Genomic DNA, 18,402 nt, shown 5'->3' with positions numbered 1-18,402 from the left:
TGGCTCCGCCCTCCAGAGTCTGGCTCCACCCTCCAGAGCCTGGGTCCTGCCCAGAGTTTCTTCCTCAATGAGGGAGTTTTACCCCGCCGCTGTCTCTGATGCTCTGGGGGTTCTGTTGGGCTCCTCTGTGTTAAAGCGCCTTGGAATGTGATTGAGTGCTTTATAAACATTGATTGATTGATAATGCATTAGCTAACATCCAGTTAGCTAATGCTAGCCGTTAACAGGTGTGCTAACAGGTGACACGTTATTTTACTCAGCACATGAAAAGCAGAAATCCATGAAGGTGGCGTTGAAATTCCTATCTTAATGGGGGGGTGGGGTTGGGGGTGGGGCTTGTATTGTTTAAACAGGCAAAGCTGGAGGAGCCTGTTTGCTCTGGAGAACCATTTCATGTTATGCTCCTGTTAATCAGCTGAGGAACAAGCCCCCTTTAGGATCTTCAGGATTCTAAAGGGGGGAGGTTGCTTTTAATGTTCCATCAGACACTACGTCCAGAGGAGGAACGTGTCATCAGCATAGGTCAAGAGGTCAAAGCGGAGGCAGGGCGTCAGGTGAACAGGAAGTGTTTGTTCCTAAGGTTCTAAACCAGATCACGTTTCACTGTGTAAATATTCACGAGTATCTGTTGTCAGAGGAGTGAAACGTTCCCACCAGGACTCAGACACCTCAGGGCCCCGATAGCGTTCGACAGGAATCAGCTGGAACCGGTCAGGATGAGAACTGATGTGATTTGACGCCCCCTCTGGGCGGCACGCGGTTCCAGATCACGTCAGACTTCCTGTGAGACGGGTTCTGGGACCCGCCGGGCGTCGGCCCCTCCTCTGGACCCTTCATGCCGTTTCCAGCTGCAGCTACAAAATCCAAACCCCTTGCAAACGAACACATCAGTCGTCATGTGAGGGATTTCAAGAGTTTGGCTTCACCTTAAATATTTAGACGTTTAGTCGTGGCTTCTCCCCAGATGTCTGAGGAGGAAGAGGAGCAGCAGGACTTCGCCTCACATCGATCGATGCTTTTATTCAATCTGAGTCAATCGTCTGAATCAACTCGTTCTGCTCGTGCAGAGACGGTCTATTTAAACCTAAACTAGTCCCATTTCTGTAAGTTGATTTTAAAACCATTTGTTTACCACACAGATCTTGATTGATGAGACAGAAGATCTGAAGCTGGTGCGGATTTCATCTGACGGGACAAAGACCCACACACGACAAACCTTTTTAATAATCACATTTATTTAAACAAAAATGTGTGTTTAGGAGGAGCTAGAAGCAGCCACTGCAGCGCGCCTGGGCTTGGGGGTGGTGCCTTCCCGGAAACCATTCCTGGAAAAACAGGGAGGGACACAAATGGGGTTGATGCAGACCAACGTATGAATGTAGGGTTCATATTCAGAGGCCTTTATTCCTCCACAGACGTACAGAAGCTTCATCTTTGGCTTGTCCTTCACGTCCTGTTGGTTTCAGGCTGAGCTAACGACCTACTGCAGCCCATTGATTCCAACCACTAACATTTACTCTCTGGACTTGTTTGGACGAGAGAACAAACTACGCGTTATACGATTGAAGACACCATGACACTGAAGGAGCAGCTGGTCACGTTGAACATCCTGTGAGGGTTGTTCTTTACGTCTGCCTGCAAGTGGAGCCACATCCTGAACCGGAGGCTAACCATAGCCAGGAGTCACAGCTGTGGAATGAGGACGGACTCGAGGGACGACAACACGAGTCCATCAGCCCACGTCTAAACCAGCACTTTTGATTCTCTTCTGCTGGTCGACTAAAACTAACCAGTGAGGATGGCTGTGAAATAAACTCAGACGGCTTCGGTGAATTTCATTTAGTTAATGTCTCTTAATTAAATGTTTTAACACAAACCAACGTAATGAAGCCCACAGGAGTCAGGAACACAAGTACTTCAAACGACAGTCAGTGGTGGAGAAAAGACAGAAGCCCTTAACAAAGGAACTACTGCTGAGGAAATGGTTTAATATTAATGAGAACTGGTATGATTCCATTTTCCCACTCTGACATGTCAAAAATCAGGATCGTGTTACTGACAATAAACGAAGCCAGAATGAAAACACGTTCAAATGTGATTATTAAGCCAAACCTACGACAGTCGTTAAGCGGTGGCGACACAAGCCCACGCCCTGACGCTACGCGGCTCACAGCCAATCACAGCGTCCATCAGCACCGACTTCCCATGATGTTGCTTACCTCAGAGAAAATGTTGATGTCATTTTTATTTCATTTGTTCAGACATTTTTTTTCTCACCATCACTGGTAAGCAGCATCAACAAATCACGACAGTCCAAACGGAAGCCCACGAACGTTTCTGCCACATCTAGAAAGTTATCGTGTAGATAACAAACAGCCAGCAGCGGCGAAACGACAGAGATTCAAATACTCGACTGAAGTGACAATAGTTTGAGTTGGGAATTAAATTTCCACAGATTTCGTTACAACGCTTCATTTTCATCACTCTTCAACGAGCCGACGTGTTCCTCTACAGGTCAGAACAACATCCATCTTATAACTTATGGAAACACTTGTTTACACTCATGTTTGTGGTGAATTTTTCTCCCCAAACCAGTTTGTATGATTTCATGAATCAAAGTAGTCCAGCGATCCAAATATGCGTCTAACATTTCCTCTAAAGATTTAAAACCACGGCTGTGACATCAATAAAGTCATCTGGAAGGAAATGTTTGCTTCCTCGGAGCAGGTGGACGACGCATTTAAGTCCTGAAGGAAGTCGGTCAACACAGATCTGAGTAACGAGTGGCGTCAGGTTGACAGAGGGTTCGTGTTTAAACCTTGTTGAGGCCAGACGAGTATCTCACCTGAATCTGCGGTAGACGACCTTCAGGTGCCTCAGACGGCCGGTGCCGGTGGTGTTCCTCCTCTTGGCCTTGGCGCTCCAGTTGTCTACAAAAGAAAACACCTCATCAGGCCCTTCGCCTCAGCGTAGCGCTGCAGACCACGCTGATGGGTTTACCAGGCGGTACAGCAATCCCTCGCTTATTTGTGCTTCAAGATGCCCGGCTTCACTACATCCAAGAATTTTAGTAGTCACATGATACCGTACGCGCATGCTATTGGCTGAAAACAACCATGTGTGCGCAGCTTTCCAACGCATGGTTCCTGCTGCGAGTTTTCTTTAATACAAAAGGCGTTTCAAACAGTGTCTAAATGTGGGAAAGGGTCATACAGATAGAAGGTGGTTTAATATCAGTATGAGGAGGGCTCACAAACGTGTAAATTACCGTAAATAATAAAATAGTTCGTTGCTATATCCACGAATTTTGTGGGTTATCCTGGAACGCATTAACCGCGGATATCAAGGGATTACTGTAGTATGAATTATCACTTATATTGTTACCACAGGCGTTCATCGTGGCAGCGTATGAGGAACTTACACTTTCTCTTGCGCTTCTCGGGGTAGCCACACTTGCCACAGGAGGACTTCTGCAGATGGTAGGCCTTGGATCCGCAGCGACGGCACAGAGTGTGCGTCTTGTTGCGGCGTTTACCGAAAGACGATGTTCCCTTCGTCTGAAGTGGTGAGGAAATAAGAAATGACGGGTCAAGAACAACCCCCAGAGAAGCGTTAGAAACACACCGCGTCACGTGGTCACCTCAGGCTCACGTCTTGTCTCAGCACAGAAGGATGAATCACAGAAATCATTTGTTCAGACATTTGTGTTTGGAGACATCACTGACAAGACTGCTGTGACGTCAGCATGTGGTGCTGGCCGAGGGGGTGAACCACGGGATGCTAATCCACACAGCTCAATACCAATAGCTCAATACCAATAGCTCAATACCAATAGCTCAATACCAATAGCTCAATACCAATAGCTCAATACCAATAACCAATGGAGGCGTCAGGTGTGCAGCTCCAACCCAAACGTTTACTTTGAACGCAGCGGCTCGCTGAGCAGCACGCCCTCATGACGTCACTAGCCACCGATGCTAGCTCTAGCCGCAACAGCAACTTTTCTAGCTAAATGGTCAACTGACAAAACGGGGTAACAAATTACTGCCCCGGGACTCAAAGGCGTTCAGAGAAGTTTAAACCACCGCCCCCACCTGTCGGTGGTTGTCTCTCCGGTTTAATTCCTCTGGTTCGTACGCAGCAACCCGGTGCTATCAGTGACGAGCTAATTCAGGTTGAGTGGATGCTAAAACGTTTATTTGTTCTAAAAATGGCGCTTCAGCACAAACATTCTTCACGATGCCGATAATAACATCGATCCGACATTAAAACACCAACGGTCCCGCTCGGATAAAGAACCATGTTGCGTGGATGTTTAGAGATTCCAGTCCGCCAGTGTTCACACTCACCATCTCGTCCGGTGGCTACGGGAAAAGAGACCGGAAGCAGCCCTTGTGCGTCATCAAAACCCGCCCGTGCTGTTTCCTGTGTAACACTGAAATGGGACCCGGTGCAGCGCTGTGCTGCCTGTTGGTAGGAGGTTTTTATTTTCTTATTTTTTATTATTTGCCTACACAAACTTTTAAACATATTATGTGCTCCATTTCCGCGGTGACCCGGCGTCGTGCCCGGAGTGTCCCCCGCGGATAAAGTGGCAGAAAATGAATGAACGAATGAACGAATGAATGAATGAATGAATGAATGAATGAATGAATGAATGAATGAATGAATGAACGAACGAACGAATGTGCTCCATTTCTCAAATATGTTTTCCACATACTAGTAACATGACTTAGGTTTTCAAGTTGTTTCTAATGTGAAGGAAACGGAATAATTGTAGGTAAAAAGTAAAGTGACATAACAGCTAAAAACAGGAGGGAAAACAAGAAATAGTGAAAATATGTAAGTATAAGAACGGAAGTGTTCTGTTGATTGTAATCAATGATGGTAGTAGACAAAAGTCAGACTTTTATTTTCTTCCAGCACTATTTTTATGTAACTAAAAATTAACCTAATGTATTAATTATTAAGGCGGACACTCATGCATTAATTAATTGATAAAACAGAAATGTATAGACAAGACCAGGGATTTGCTTCAAAGAATAAAACCATCAGGATGAAGTGACATTAAAAATAAGACTGAGGATACCAGACAGTAGTTTGGTTCTTTAGATGGATTGCAGTCGGACTCTTGGACAGACCCAGAAGACACTTAAGGGACCAAACCCAATCTGGCACGGGATTGCCTCAGGGATCCAGAAGGATGTCTGGTCTAATCTGTTCATCCTGTTCCCTCTACATCCAGGAGTACAGACGGGGTAAGTGGCATAGAGTAAAATGATGGATGGGGAAAAGTACAAATGTATTTACAATAATGACATTTTCTGATCAACTGATTTCAAGATTACCATTCTTTAAAGTGGCATGCAGTGGGTAGTGCTGTTCATAGTGAGAAGGTTCTGGGTTTGATTCCTGTCTGTGTGGAGTTTGCATGTTCTCCCCGTGGGTTCCCTCTGCGTTCTCCAGCGTCTTCAGACCTTTGCAGCTGAGGTGAATTGTCATAGCAGTTGCCTATAGGTGTGAGTGTGAGCACAAGTGGTCGTATGTCTTTCCTGTGGCCACACAATGATCTGGTGTCTTGTCTGGGGTGTACCCCAGCAGACCTGTGACCCCCAAGGCAGAAAAGTGGATGCAGATGAGGAGGATGGATGGATGGTGGATGGATGGATCAATGGATGGATGCATGGGTGGCTCTGCTGCTTGTAAAGGTATTGATGTATCCCAGAATGCACCTGATGGACCTTGATGACGTGGTCAAACAGCTGCCAGAAATGAAGGACACCATTTGAAATGTCAGCGCCAGGGCCAGAGGAAAGCGCTGACGCCTGTCAGGAGGGAGAGGGTCCGCTTCCAGTTCAGCTCCGAGGTGTCAGGAGGGTCCTGAGAGACGATCACGGGTGAGGATTAACATCAGAGATTAACATCAGAGATTAACATCAGAGATTAACAGTGTCGTTTCCACTCATCACCCTCTGAAATGTCTGAACAGAGAACAGTTCTAATGTCCTCCTAGAACAGACTACATTTCCCTGTGACGGGAGCTGCTAACGAGGCTAAATGTAGCCGTTACCTCCCAAACACACTGATGCAGTCGGGCGGTAATCCTCGACCTGATGGACTGATCCGACCTCCAGACGTTGTCTGGTCGGATGGCGCTCAGTCAGCGGCTGCAGGTGCTGCTGTGTCAGTAGATGTTCTGGCTGCGCCAGAACTCCACCCCCCCAGAAGGTTTCCAGCGGGGTTTGGTCAGGGGTCAGGGGTCAGCGGGGTTTGGTCAGGGGTCGTCACAGGCTTGGATCACGTCCTGTGAGCCCAGCAGGGCCAGGTCTTCAGGAGGGAGCTGGGTTCGTTTCCCAGTCCTCCAGGTGGAGACCACCCTCTCTCTCTCTCTCTCTCCCTGTCTCTCTCCCTGTCTCTCCCCCCATTCTATTTCCTTTTCCATCCAACAGGTCATGGTGGATGACCCCCCCTCCAGAGTCTGGGTCCTGCCCAGAGTTTCTTCCTCAATGAGGGAGCTGTCCCCGCCCCCGGGGCTAATGCTGCTCTGTGGGGTTCACAATGACGTAGACTATATTCTGCTGACTCAGGCTCCTCACAACCCCCATGAGGCCCCCCCAGACGCGCTTCCAGTAAAACCTGCTCTTAGCAGCTCTGTAACCGACTGGTTCCACTCAGACTGGACACCCCAACACCGATCGGTGTTCAGAGGAGGAGGAGGTGTCAAGGACACGGTGACCTTGAGATTTGGATGAGCAAGACGCATAAAAAAAACCAAGCGCGTCGCGCCCCCGGCTGTCAGGCTGAGATAAGGCGCACCACCTCCCCTCCTCATCCTCATCCTCATCCTCACCCCCATCCTCACCCCCACCCCCATCCTCACCCCCTCCCCCCCGGTCCAGTCACGCAGCTCCGTTCAGATTGGACATGAAGGCTGAAGGACGCGTTGCCTCAATCCGTCCTCAGCAGTCTGACCGGACGGACGCGCGTTCGCTGCCGGCGGTCCGGCGGGGCGTTCGGGGGTGAGCCGGTCCTTCTGAGCGCGTCGGTTGGACCGTTTGCGGACCGCGGAGACGTGAAGCGCGTTAATCTGATAAAAAAAAAAGCTGCTGACGTCACCAGATTCCAGACTCGTTCTTAAAGGTGGGGGTTTTGTTTGGATCCCGGACGCATCGATGGTGTGCGTCTGAGATCCCATCCGGCGGTAAACTGCGGCAGTAATGACGCTGCGGTGCGGGGGGGAAGTCGCCTAGAAAGCTGGTGGACGATGTCCTGTCTGGGGGGCAGCAGACAGCGGTGGTCCCGGTCCTGAATGCAGCGGATAGAGGCACCCCAGCCGGTGTCACCGTCAGCCCCGGATGCTGCGCCGCAGGATGGCGTACGCCGACCCGTCGGCGGGCAAAGACATCCTGGGCAATAGATCTCTTTGTTTCATCTTCATTTGCGCATTTGGACTCGTCACGCTGCTGCAGCAGATTCTCTACGGCAAGAACTACATCAAGAGGTGAGTGCCCCCCCGTCATCCGCCGCCGGCCGCCCGTTACCGCCCGGTGCGTAAAGACAGTCCGGTCCCTTCATAGTCGCTCCATCTGAGGCCGTTTGCTCATTATTGGTCCCAGTTGGTGACAAAATGGTGGAGCGTGAAGGTAAACTGGTGAATTGTGGTGTATCAACGGGGAGAAGCAGCTCTGATGGCTGAAGAGAACCAGACAGACACCATCCATCTTTATTTCTGGAGGCATAGAAACGATTTCCATCGGATTTGTTTCTGTTGTTTTGATATGTTGTGAAAATGCAGCATCACATTCCCATCATACCCAGCGGCTGCAGCTGTGTATGGTAACCTTTTCCCTTTCTTTTCCCAAAGATCTTGGTTTGATTTTCCGTTTCAGCCTTTTTGACTGGTCTTAGCCTACATCTCATGTAGGAGCTGATGATGATCACAGATATCAGCATCATGGAGATGATGTGCCTCTCTGATTGGTCCCTGTTAAATAAATCATGGCACCAGGCTGCACACATCCACTGCAGAGCCCTGTTTCTCTGCAGCGGGGGCCCCTGCGTGTTCTCCAGGTGGATTCTGGAGCTGAGCCCTGGTTGGAGGTTTGCTCTGAAGACTGGTTTCCTCTAGATCGCAGCCCCTCCTGATTCATCAGTGTGAGACGAGCAGATGCTGAGACGCCGAGATGTTTGACCCATAAGACGCAGAAAGAAAAGCTGTCGCTTTTGTCCCTTGAAGGAAAATATAATCAAATATATCCTCAGGTTTTGTTTTTACTTTGTATTTCACTTCATAATGTTACAGCTAAATGTACTGTGTAGTGGGCGTCCACCGCGACCCAACACCCTGCTGAATGGCCCCCCTGAAAGCCAGCACATGTATGTTGACGGCACAGCAAACATACATGTGCTGCCCCCCCCCCAGCATTGGATTCATGGCCTCTGACACCAGATGCATGAATCCAGACGCCACACATGCACCTTCCTGTCCTCGCCCAAACTCCCAGGTTCCTTAGAGGCAGCAGACGCTTCAGCGGCAGCCATTTTACAGTCTGTCTGCACACACACCTCAGTGTGAGTGGAAGAGTGTGTGTGTGTGTGTGTGTGTGTGTGTGTGTGTGTGTGTGTGTGTGTGTGTGTGTGTGTGTGTGTGTGTGATGCAGCGAGAGGAGAACACGTCACGATGCTGGATGAGCAGAAACAGTCATTGGACGTTGCCACATGGGTCCAGCCACGCCCAGCGCCGACTCCTCGCCCTCACGTCAGCAGAGGCTGCAGCACAGGGGGCTTATGGGTAGAGAGCTCAGGAGGTCACACTCCATGACGCACGATTGATCTTCTACCGACGATGATCGGGGGGGGGGGTCAGCGAGGTGCAAATAAGTCCAGTGTGTTGGATGGGATGACGGTGGAACGGCGTGGGTTCTAACAGGAAGTACACAGATGACGACACGCCTCCATCGCTCCCCTCTGAATCTGTGAGAATCACTAAGTTTTATTTGATTTAACTGGTGGAGACAGAAACTCCAACAAACACACAAAACATTCAGGTTTTAAAAAAAATTTTTTTGATAAATGAGTCAGGTGATTCATCATCAATAATCAGACGATCGGATTATTGGGTGGAGGTAGACTGTTTAAAGCACTTTGTGTCTCACGGACGTCAGAGACTGAACGTAGGACACTTCTGGATGCCGTCAGCCAATAGAATCCGTGATGAGGTGAAGTCACGCGTGTTGATGGGTGAATGCGTGAGGGAACACTGAACTTAAAGGGTTCCAGTGTCGCCCTGCTGCCTACAGCCCTGTGGGCGGATGTGTGGACCATCTGACCCCTCCTCCTGTTGGGGGTTAATGCAGACAGGAAACAAGAGACGAAGACGAGTCCATTGGATCTCAGCAGTAATAGTTGAGGGTCCGTAATGGAGCCCTTAGTGGTCGCATTCCGGTGGAACAGCTAAATGGACCTCTGAGTCGATATGCTGGGCCCCACCCCAAGAGAGGCTCGATGAGGGTGGGGGGGGCATTAGTGCTGCAGATCCACTGATCCACAGCTCGGCTGACTGAAATGGGCTGATGCCTGGACCAATGGGAGGCCAGTGGGCTTTAAGAGGTGCAGCCAAGACTAGAACTGGGGTCGTCTCTCCGGTCTGGTGTCGTTGGAGACACAAACTGGTTCCCAGCTGAACTGAATGTCCCAGCAGATTAGGACTGACAGGGGTCCCTCCCGAGGCTCCTGAGGGCCTTTGTCCCCACTGGACGGCCCCTCAGTGACGTCTACGACCCTCCAATCCAGCGCTCCTCCCACCTGAGACCGTCCATCCCTGCAGCAGAGACTCAGTCCTGACTTATATTTAGCTCATAGCGGGGGTCCGAGTGGAGATGCCCCCACCCCCCAGGTGGAAAAGCCAACATGACAACCAAAGTACTTTTCTGTGTAACATCCAGCTGAACCTCGGCCCATCCAGGCAGCTGTGTCCTTCAGTGTGAGTGTGTGAACCCACCCAGCAGGGGGCAGCAGAGCAGAGACAAACCTCAACCCATGATGTCATAACAGGAGGTCACGCTAACCATGATGTCACACTCTGACTGTTTTTCTTGAGCCGTGTGTGTGTGTGTGTGTGTGTGTGTGTGTGTGTGTGTGTGTGTGTGTGTGTGTGTGTGAACACAGGAGTTTGGTTGTTTGTGTTTGACATCTGCACAAAAAGGACAATAAATCCCAAATAAACTGACTCATTTTCTTGCTAGTGCACAACAGTTTAGCCGACTCAAAGGGGACGAGACAGGAAATTGGAGCGGTCCCGTTAATTTCTCGGATGATGGATCTCTGAAGCCGGCCAGAAATGGAAGGAAAAGGTACCTTTCCTGACTGACTGCACAACACCTCTGAGAAAAGAGAGTGTGAGAGAGATAGAATGAGAGAGAGCACATGTTTCAAACCCATCCTAGAGACCAGCCTTGCATGCGTGTTCTGGGCCGCTGATCGGCCCGCCAGCCTCCTCAGATGCTAGACAGAACATCTGCAGCTTATCTGATTCATTTTCTTGACTTGTTTTGAGGTCTGTAGGTGCAGGAAGTTAGCAGGGGGTGGTGATGTCACCAGACTGCTTCACGCATTTAACTCTAACTTAACCTGTCTGCATGTTGACAGATGTTTCCGTCAGAATTTTCAGCCAGATTCACAGATCTCCGTAATAGTCACACCCTGCCTAGCTGATATTAAGAAGAAAAAAAACCGCCCTCAAAGGTAGGCCAGTCTGAAGGCATCTTAAACCTTTTCACAGAAACCCCAGAATGCCTCTTTTTTTCATTAGTTTAAAAGGTATAACTCATATTTTTTCAGTGGTGATTGCACTTCAGATTTGCTCTTGCATGTTGTCTGATCCCGTTCACCTTGACCCCAGACCCCCCACCCCCCACCCCCAGAAGCTGGTAGAACCACGGCTTCTCCTTGTTCCTGTGTCCCATCCAGCACCCATCTCCAAACGCCTCGTCCTCCTCGATCTGTGTGTCATGTGTTCTGCACAGCTCTGTGTGTGTGCCATGTACATAGTGTGGACACCCCCTCCGCCCCCCCCTCTCACATCTGCATTGTCTCTGGGACCCGGATTTACCCCCTTTTCCACTTTCTTTCCTCGCTACTAGACGTCAGTGTGCCCCATTTATTTCCCCCGGCGCTCCTGAATGCGCTGAGAAGTAGATTTCAGTTCCTGTCGCTAAAACGTTAGCTAGTCCAGCCCGTTTGGAACCAGCATCGTAGGACGTGAGATGAAGAGCGTCTCATCCGACAGACAACACAAAGGTGTCATCATCTTAGCTAAAACAAGCCGAGTCGCCCCGTTTAGGGTCAGAGATAGAAACCAAACCCTCTGAAATGCATCATCAGGCGGATGTAGACAACCAGTTCCACCGCTCCTGATTTCTATGATTTCACGCAGCATCTCCTTCCTTTAAGCCATCCTTCATTGTGTTGCCTGTTGTGTTCTGTAATTCTTTCCTTTTCTTTACCTCACCTCGTTCACCTCAGCCTCAGGTAACGTGTCCACCTGTTGTTATCAGTGTGTTTTCATCTAACCTCAAACATTTTCTTATCTGATGTGATGAAAACCGACGTTCAAACACACACACATGGCACAAATATATTATACATATGACATCTGGAGATTTACAAGATTTACAAATGTTAAGTGGAAAACATTCGAAATTTTATGTACAAAAAATATTATTGTTCCTGTCAAACTTTATTTAAAACCCTCAGAATATTGAAATGCTGTCATATTTAAACCTAAAAGCTCTTATTTTAGTAATTTCAATGGAACCACAAAAGTAAATCCATTTACATCACAGCAGATTAAATAATTAAAACGATGTAATGGACTTTTATAGCATCTATTTAGAAAAAGAGATTTAATTTCCACACGATGACAGGATGAATTTAAATTTGCTTCAAAAACCACTTCTAAACGTTCAAATGATGGAGATTCATGTCAGTTAAACAGTTTCAAGAAAAAAACCCACATCCAGTCATTCCAAACGTGTGGATTGGACACACTAAAGTGAGCCGTCGAGGCTGCTTTCTGGTTCCAGCTGATCATTTGATTTACAAACACAATGAAAAACCTTGTGAGGAAACAAGGGTTTGTGCCGCTGCGAGCGACTCCGTTACGAATCGTTCTGACTCGTCAGTGTGTTTGTGACCCACCGCCATACAGGAGACATTGTTTTTGTGTGCTTTTGGTTAATTTTGTCATTTCCGTGTCAGACTGTGTCATGTGTAAAATAAAGCGTGTAGATTCTTTAGCTGTCCTTAAACTGTTGTCAGAGCTTCTGGTCGTCGCCTCCTTGTGATTCCCTGTTTGCATGAATGTCTTTGTGTTTGTGCACACAGTTTGTCAGAATGTCAATAAATCAAGTCACATCTTTAAGCAGTTTTGTACAAAATTCAACACCCCCCCCAAAAGGTTTCCTGTTTTCTTTTAAATCAACATACAACTAGTCTCACAGAATCCCACTTTTAAAATCTCCCAACCAATTAAATAAGTGGACTTATGGAAGGTCTTATTTCTGTTCAGTTAGTGTTCACATTGGTTTAGTCTAAGATGGATCAGAATCTGGTGCAAGTGTCCAGTAAACGTTAAGTTAATCTCATGTTTCAGTCAGCTTCATAACTTGTGTCATTTGTCATCCAGCAACGCTACAGCGATATTACACTGCAGCTTCATCACGTCCAAGCGTTTCTATTGAGCTTGTTCTGTGTAGGACATGAACCCACTGTGTGTTTGCTGATGCTCGTGTTGGAGGAGGAGGCAGGAGATGACTGTGTGTATCCCTCCAGGTATCTGGAGAACTATGACGGCCCCTTTGAGTACAACTCCACTGCATGCAGGGAGCTCAGGCAGGAGATCATGGACGTCAAGGTCCTGACAATGTGAGTGGTCCTTAGCACGGGTGCTACCAGATGTTCTGACGATGTGAGTGGTCCTTAGCACGGGTGCTACCAGATGTTCTTCCCAGGAGCCAAAAGAAGAGACACTAAAGCAAGACTGCAGCCCAGGTTCACGCTAAAGCTAGCATTCTAACATGCTCACAGCTAACAGGCTAATCATAGCAAGGATTTTCCCTCATTTCTAGTTAGGATGTTAGCAGGCTAACATTTGCTAATTTGCACATGCAAACAAAGTGCAGATTTGTGTGTTTATCTTGAACAGTACAGTATTTTCTGCACTATAAGACACACTGGACTATAAGGGTACCTTCAATGAATGGCCCATTTGAAGACCTTTTCATGTATAAGGCGCACTGGATTATAAGGCGCACCCAGTTTTTAAGAACATTAAAGGTTTTTACGTTAGAGTAAATACTGTAAATAAAACAACAAAATCAAATCCAGCATTAAAGGAAAAGTACGCTACCCAGTGAAATCATAGAACATGATTTGCCTACCCAAAAGGAAAAGGAAGTATAAATTGATAGCTTCCTGCTCCATGAATGAATGACATTTCTGCGTGTGTTAACTTCCTTTTAAGACACGCCCGTCCACATTGTGACAGGATGCAGTAGATAGTTGTGCAGTGTGAACAGTAGACATCCTCTTGTGGACGTGAACATCGCCGTGACCTTTTGTCCGGATCCCTCGGGCTGCAGAAATGTCAAAGCCTTCTTGACGAAGGGCCCCGAGACATTGAACAGCTTCAGACGAGTAAATCACATCTCTGAGGAGGCTCAAGGACAGCTATTTACAGACGTGCCGCGATAGTCACTATCTCCATCACACCGGTTGTCTTTGTGAGATGTTTTTTTCAACCGGTTCCCTCGGTAGAAACATGGGTAACCAGAGAAATGATGGCTCTGCACATGTCGCTCACTACCTGAGTGTCTGTCTGCCAGGGTGAAGACCTCCGAGTTGTTTGAGAGGTGGAGGAACCTGCAGGTGTGCAAATGGGAGCAGAACAAGGAGGAGACCAGCAACTTCAAGTAAATGAACGAGGCTAGATGCTAAATGTTGTCTCCAGTAGGACTAATAATTCTGTCACCTCCGTGAGACAAGGGTTGTTGTATCATGAGGTGGTCTGTGGTGTCCTCCCGCAGGATGTCTTTGTCTCGCTGCTGCAACGCTCCCTCGTTTCTGTTCACCACCAAGAGGAACACTCCAGCAGGAACCAAGCTGCGATACGAGGTGGACACCAGCGGGATCCTCCCCATCTCTGCCGAAGTCTTCAAAATGTTCCCAGATGTGAGTCCGCCGCTCGTTTGCCAGGGTGGGTCGTCTGTTCTGTAAGTCTGACTCTAACAGGCTGGTGCTGCTCCGTCCAGGACATGCCCTACTTAAAGTCACAGTTCAAGAAGTGTGCGGTTATTGGAAATGGAGGCATCATCAAGAACAGCAAATGTGGAAAGGAAATCGATGCAGCGGATTTTGTTTTTAGGTAAGCCAGAACATCCACCCGTCCAGACACCGTCCTCCAAAGAGGGACAGGTCTGTCACAGCTGGACAGGCTCAGCTGTCGGGACGACGTGTTTAAATCAGAATCATTCTCGTTTCAAGTTTTTATCAATGGACTGTTTTCTTTCTCTTGCAGGTGCAACATACCCCCCATCAATGAGAAGTATACGGCCGACGTCGGCACTAAAACCGATCTGGTGACGATAAATCCGAGCATTATAACTGAGAGGTAGTGTAAAGACGGATAGCAGTCGGATCTGGATCTGGATCGTCTGTAGTCTCCTTCTTTTTTCTCATCTCGTGTTTTTCTCTGCAGATTTCAGAAACTGGAGAAATGGCGCCGCCCCTTTTACGAAGTCCTCCAGAATTACGAGAATTCCTCCGTGGTGCTTCCAGCTTTCTACAACACCCGCAACACCGACGTATCTTTCCGAGTCAAGTACATGCTGGACGACTTCGACTCCCAGAGAGGCGTGTTCTTCTTCCACCCGCAGTACCTGCTCAACGTGCAGCGCTTCTGGGCGGTGCAGGGTGTCCGGGCCAAGCGGCTCAGCAGCGGCCTGATGCTCGTCACCGCCGCCCTGGAGCTGTGCGAGGAGGTCCACCTCTATGGCTTCTGGGCATTTCCCATGAACCCCTCTGGCATCTTCATCACTCACCACTACTACGACAACGTCAAGCCGCGGCCGGGCTTCCACGCCATGCCTCACGAAATTTTCAACTTCATTCACATGCATACCCGCGGGATCATCCATGTGCATACGGGGCAGTGCACGTGATTGGTGCGTCGCCTTCACGTGGAAGCCCGACATTTCAGTTTGTAGTTTGTTCACTCTAATTCAGGTTTACATGATGTTTCAGTTGGAGAGGTATTATTCCTTCGCTATTTAAAAGAGACTGGGGCCTCTGGGTGTACAATCCTTTGCTCCACGACTCGTCGAAGGTGCTCGCTTTAAATGCCAACATGCTTCTCTTTCTACAAGTGGTTCATTTAGCCAATCAAACGCTTACGGTTATCTCTGACGCCAACCGTAGAATGCTTGTTTTCAACGTGAAGTGTTCTTTATGGTGAAGTTTGTGTGTTTTCTAGTGGCTCTGCTGTACAGAAGTGTCGTTTTCTACTCAGCTTTACTCAGACATCAATTGCCCCGACGGGCCGCCGCGTGCCCAACTTTTACCCTCTCTTTACCCCAGACACCATGTGGGTGTGGCAGCTTTAATGTTTCTGTAAAACCAAACCTGAGCTGCGATGTCAAGCCAGGTAATATTAAAAGAAAATAGACAAAAATTTTAACACCCAACTGCCTGCTTTTGTAGTCTACTTCCTACTCAACACATTTGGGTGAGTATTTTAGAAAAATTTAAATTGCCTGTTTTGTCCCGTTTCAAAAATTTCCTCCAAAATTTTTGGTGAAAAGAGAGGAGCAGTGAGGAAGACGAGGGCGTCGTCCGCTAACTTTGTAAACTAATCCAGCCTCCTACTGTTACTCTTGTCTTAAGCCAAGCTGCCTTATGAGATATCAAACCCCTCTGAGGGACACGCCCCAGTGTCCTGCTCATCCACAAGGACATTACCTTCAACATTTAAGACACTTCCATTGAGAAACTCAAGAGACGTTTCCAAATGATAGCACAGTTAGCAAAGTGTGACACCTTGTAAAGCCCATAATCACGTAGTGCTCTGCATGGATCTGCTCTAGACGTGGCTTTGTGTGTGCCTGCATCTATGATCACTGAAATATGTTTACACGTCCGCCTCGCCTGAAGGTCAGCTTGTTGGAGATGTGAACACAAACTCTCACACGAGGAGAAGAACATGTTTGGATGAAGAAGATGCTTGCTGCCCTTTTAAACAAGAGCTGAGATACTGTTACTGCTACTGTATTATTTCACTTTACCTTTAGAACTGTGAATATTTGCATTAAGGAATCTGTGGTTTTATGCTTTATTTTGTTGTATGATTAAATTATTTTAAGAGACTGAATTAATTTGTTGCTGGTTGCACCAGGCTCCCCTTTGTATGCATTGGAAATAATTTATAAATGATTCGAAAATGTTCTTTCATTTGTTATTGATCTCGACAAATGAGTTCATCTGACATTTTTTGGCTCGCGCTCTAAATCGTCCCGACGCCACAGATCCGGACAGGACGAGAAGGGAACTGGTCTGTGTTCTGAAGGAAGCTCATCAACACACGGCTTCTTATATGATTCTTGATGGTACTTTATACCGGTTTGTGTTTGTAAATAAACTTGTTTGGATTTTCTCACATGTATGTTGATGATGTATTATTTCTTTAATGACAGCAGTGGAGTGCAGCCTGCATGGAAATAGTCACGTAGAAGCTAGTAGCAGCTAACAAGGTAAAGTCAAGGAATGAACATAACATCTAAATCAAGTGTAGGTTCTATAATTGGTGTGTGTGTGTGTGTGTGTGTGTGTGTGTGTGTGTGTTATTTAGTCTAACTCTGATGCTGCAAAAGGTGATGTGTGTGTGTGTGTGGGGGGGGGGGGGTGACCTGAAGGTTCCATATGGATGCTTGAAGACTGGCGTATGCTGTATGGACAGGACTGGGGTACTCTGGACAGGACTGGGGTACCCTGTGTGGACAGGACTGAGGTACCCTTTATGGACAGAACTGAGGTACCCTTTATGGACAGGACTGAGGTACTCTGTCTGGACAGGACTGGGGTACTCTGTGTGGACAGGACTGAGGTACTCTGTGTGGACAGGACTGGTGTACACTGTCTGGACAGCATATTCCAGGGGTACCATCTGAAACCTCAGTCCACAAGATCACAGCAGTAGGAACTGCCAAGATATGTGTAGTATAGGCATCAAACTCCCATGCCTCTAGAGATCACAAAGACCCTGAAACCATTGCTGTGTGTGAATGTTAGCATGAAAGGGCTAAAAGCTTTGATGTTTTTTCACTTTAGAGAAATAAAAGTAAGGAATTCATCTCCACATCAAAGGTAAAGTTCAGTTTTGAAGACACCTCTTGGATGAGAGGTGAAATGTCTTCAAGAAACTTTCTTAAAGTCCAGTGGATTGATTTAAACAGCTTTGGATAACCAAGACCTGGAGAACTGAGAACCTACACAAACATCAAAGATAAAGCACTTCTTTAAATGGAGTTCAAATCTACCCAACGGTATTCTGTCCCTAGCTTTTGATTAGTAATGATACAAGTACAAGTGGTCGCAACAACGAGCGAAAATGATGATGCTTACGTTGGTGATAATTTTTTTGAATTGCATTATGAAGATTATGATTTAATTGAAGAGAAACCTGATGGTGTGTGTTTGTGGCGGAATATCGAAAGTCGGACGACTTTAACTGTCAAAGAGAGTGAAAGTTTTAACGATGAGGTAAGGATGCTCACAACTTTAAAATTGAGACTATGAGTCAGTCAAAAATTAAGTTTCTAAAGTGATTCCCTTCTTTTGACTTGCAGCGTGAAATCTTGGAGGAGTTGATGTGCCGAAACTTAGATGAATATCATATTGTCAAGTATCTTGGCTCCTTTGCTGAAAGTGAATACCTGGCATTCGAGACATTAGACATCGACCTAGATGAATATCTCTCCACAAATACGGACCCCCTGAGCCTGGGTGACATTAGAGACATCGTCCAACAGGTATGACCACAGTCAATAACAAAGATATCCAATAACTGTCCCATTTCAACTGTGGAACACCTGTCTCCTGCAGATGGCCACAGCTTTGCAGACCCTGAAGTCCATTGGAGTGATCCACGGCAATGTACGCCTTGAGAATATCATCATGGAAGATCGAAGGAAGAGACCGTTCAGAGTCAAACTGACAAACTTCGGTTCAGCCCGGCTGAGATCAGATGTCAGGGAGGATCCAGAGCTGGAAGAAGATGAATATATGTAAGGATGATACCCTCCAATGAGGAGAATCTGCTTGTCTGCAGGATTTGTTGTGAATGCTGTTGGC

The 18,402-nt window shown here is 47.4% G+C and overlaps 2 protein-coding genes and 2 non-coding genes across 5 annotated transcripts; 1 reads left to right on the top strand and 3 right to left on the bottom strand.

Moving 5' to 3' along the window:
• Positions 1-1,213: 1,213 nt before the first annotated feature.
• On the bottom strand, positions 1,214-4,467 carry rpl37 (ribosomal protein L37). Its single transcript, XM_068334445.1, has 4 exons — positions 4,350-4,467; positions 3,422-3,557; positions 2,846-2,930; positions 1,214-1,325 (listed from the first exon to the last, which is right to left on the bottom strand). Exons 1-4 carry the CDS (start codon positions 4,350-4,352, stop codon positions 1,256-1,258), a joined length of 294 nt encoding a protein of 97 aa, XP_068190546.1. The 5' UTR covers positions 4,353-4,467; the 3' UTR covers positions 1,214-1,255.
• On the bottom strand, positions 2,213-2,292 carry LOC137609035 (small nucleolar RNA SNORD72). Its single transcript, XR_011038277.1, has one exon. It is a non-coding gene; the product is annotated as a small nucleolar RNA SNORD72 (small nucleolar RNA).
• LOC137609036 (small nucleolar RNA SNORD72) lies at positions 3,652-3,730 on the bottom strand. The gene has a single exon (XR_011038278.1). It is a non-coding gene; the product is annotated as a small nucleolar RNA SNORD72 (small nucleolar RNA).
• A 2,420-nt stretch (positions 4,468-6,887) lies between the features above and the next one.
• st8sia5 (ST8 alpha-N-acetyl-neuraminide alpha-2,8-sialyltransferase 5) lies at positions 6,888-16,706 on the top strand. 2 transcript variants are annotated; one of them, XM_068334442.1, is made up of 8 exons: positions 6,888-7,501; positions 10,245-10,352; positions 12,832-12,924; positions 13,884-13,970; positions 14,085-14,229; positions 14,310-14,422; positions 14,576-14,668; positions 14,756-16,706. In XM_068334442.1, the coding sequence occupies exons 1-8, from the start codon at positions 7,356-7,358 to the stop codon at positions 15,216-15,218; spliced, it is 1,248 nt and encodes a 415-aa protein (XP_068190543.1). In that variant the 5' UTR covers positions 6,888-7,355; the 3' UTR covers positions 15,219-16,706. The 2 variants fall into 2 exon arrangements, with proteins under 2 accessions (XP_068190543.1, XP_068190544.1); XM_068334443.1 differs by lacking the exon at positions 10,245-10,352.
• The last annotated feature ends 1,696 nt before the right edge of the window (positions 16,707-18,402 follow it).

Source organism: Antennarius striatus, chromosome 15, assembly GCF_040054535.1.
Source record: "Antennarius striatus isolate MH-2024 chromosome 15, ASM4005453v1, whole genome shotgun sequence".
Classification (NCBI taxonomy): domain Eukaryota; kingdom Metazoa; phylum Chordata; class Actinopteri; order Lophiiformes; family Antennariidae; genus Antennarius; species Antennarius striatus.
The sequence above is the reverse complement of the archived record's forward strand: the minus strand, read 5'-3'. Positions and strand labels throughout refer to the sequence as shown.

Excerpts from the sequence above, each read along its gene's own strand:
- st8sia5 (XM_068334442.1), top strand. The coding sequence starts at position 7,356 with ATGCTGCGCCGCAGGATGGCGTACGCCGACCCGTCGGCGGGCAAAGAC. Across the intron at positions 14,230-14,309 it reads TCTTCAAAATGTTCCCAGAT|GACATGCCCTACTTAAAGTC; the intron begins GTGAGTCCGCCG and ends TGCTCCGTCCAG. Across the intron at positions 14,423-14,575 it reads GCAGCGGATTTTGTTTTTAG|GTGCAACATACCCCCCATCA; the intron begins GTAAGCCAGAAC and ends TTTCTCTTGCAG.
- rpl37 (XM_068334445.1), bottom strand. Across the intron at positions 2,931-3,421 it reads CGAGAAGCGCAAGAGAAAGT|ACAACTGGAGCGCCAAGGCC; the intron begins GTAAGTTCCTCA and ends TTTCTTTTGTAG. Across the intron at positions 1,326-2,845 it reads GTCGTCTACCGCAGATTCAG|GAATGGTTTCCGGGAAGGCA; the intron begins GTGAGATACTCG and ends CTGTTTTTCCAG.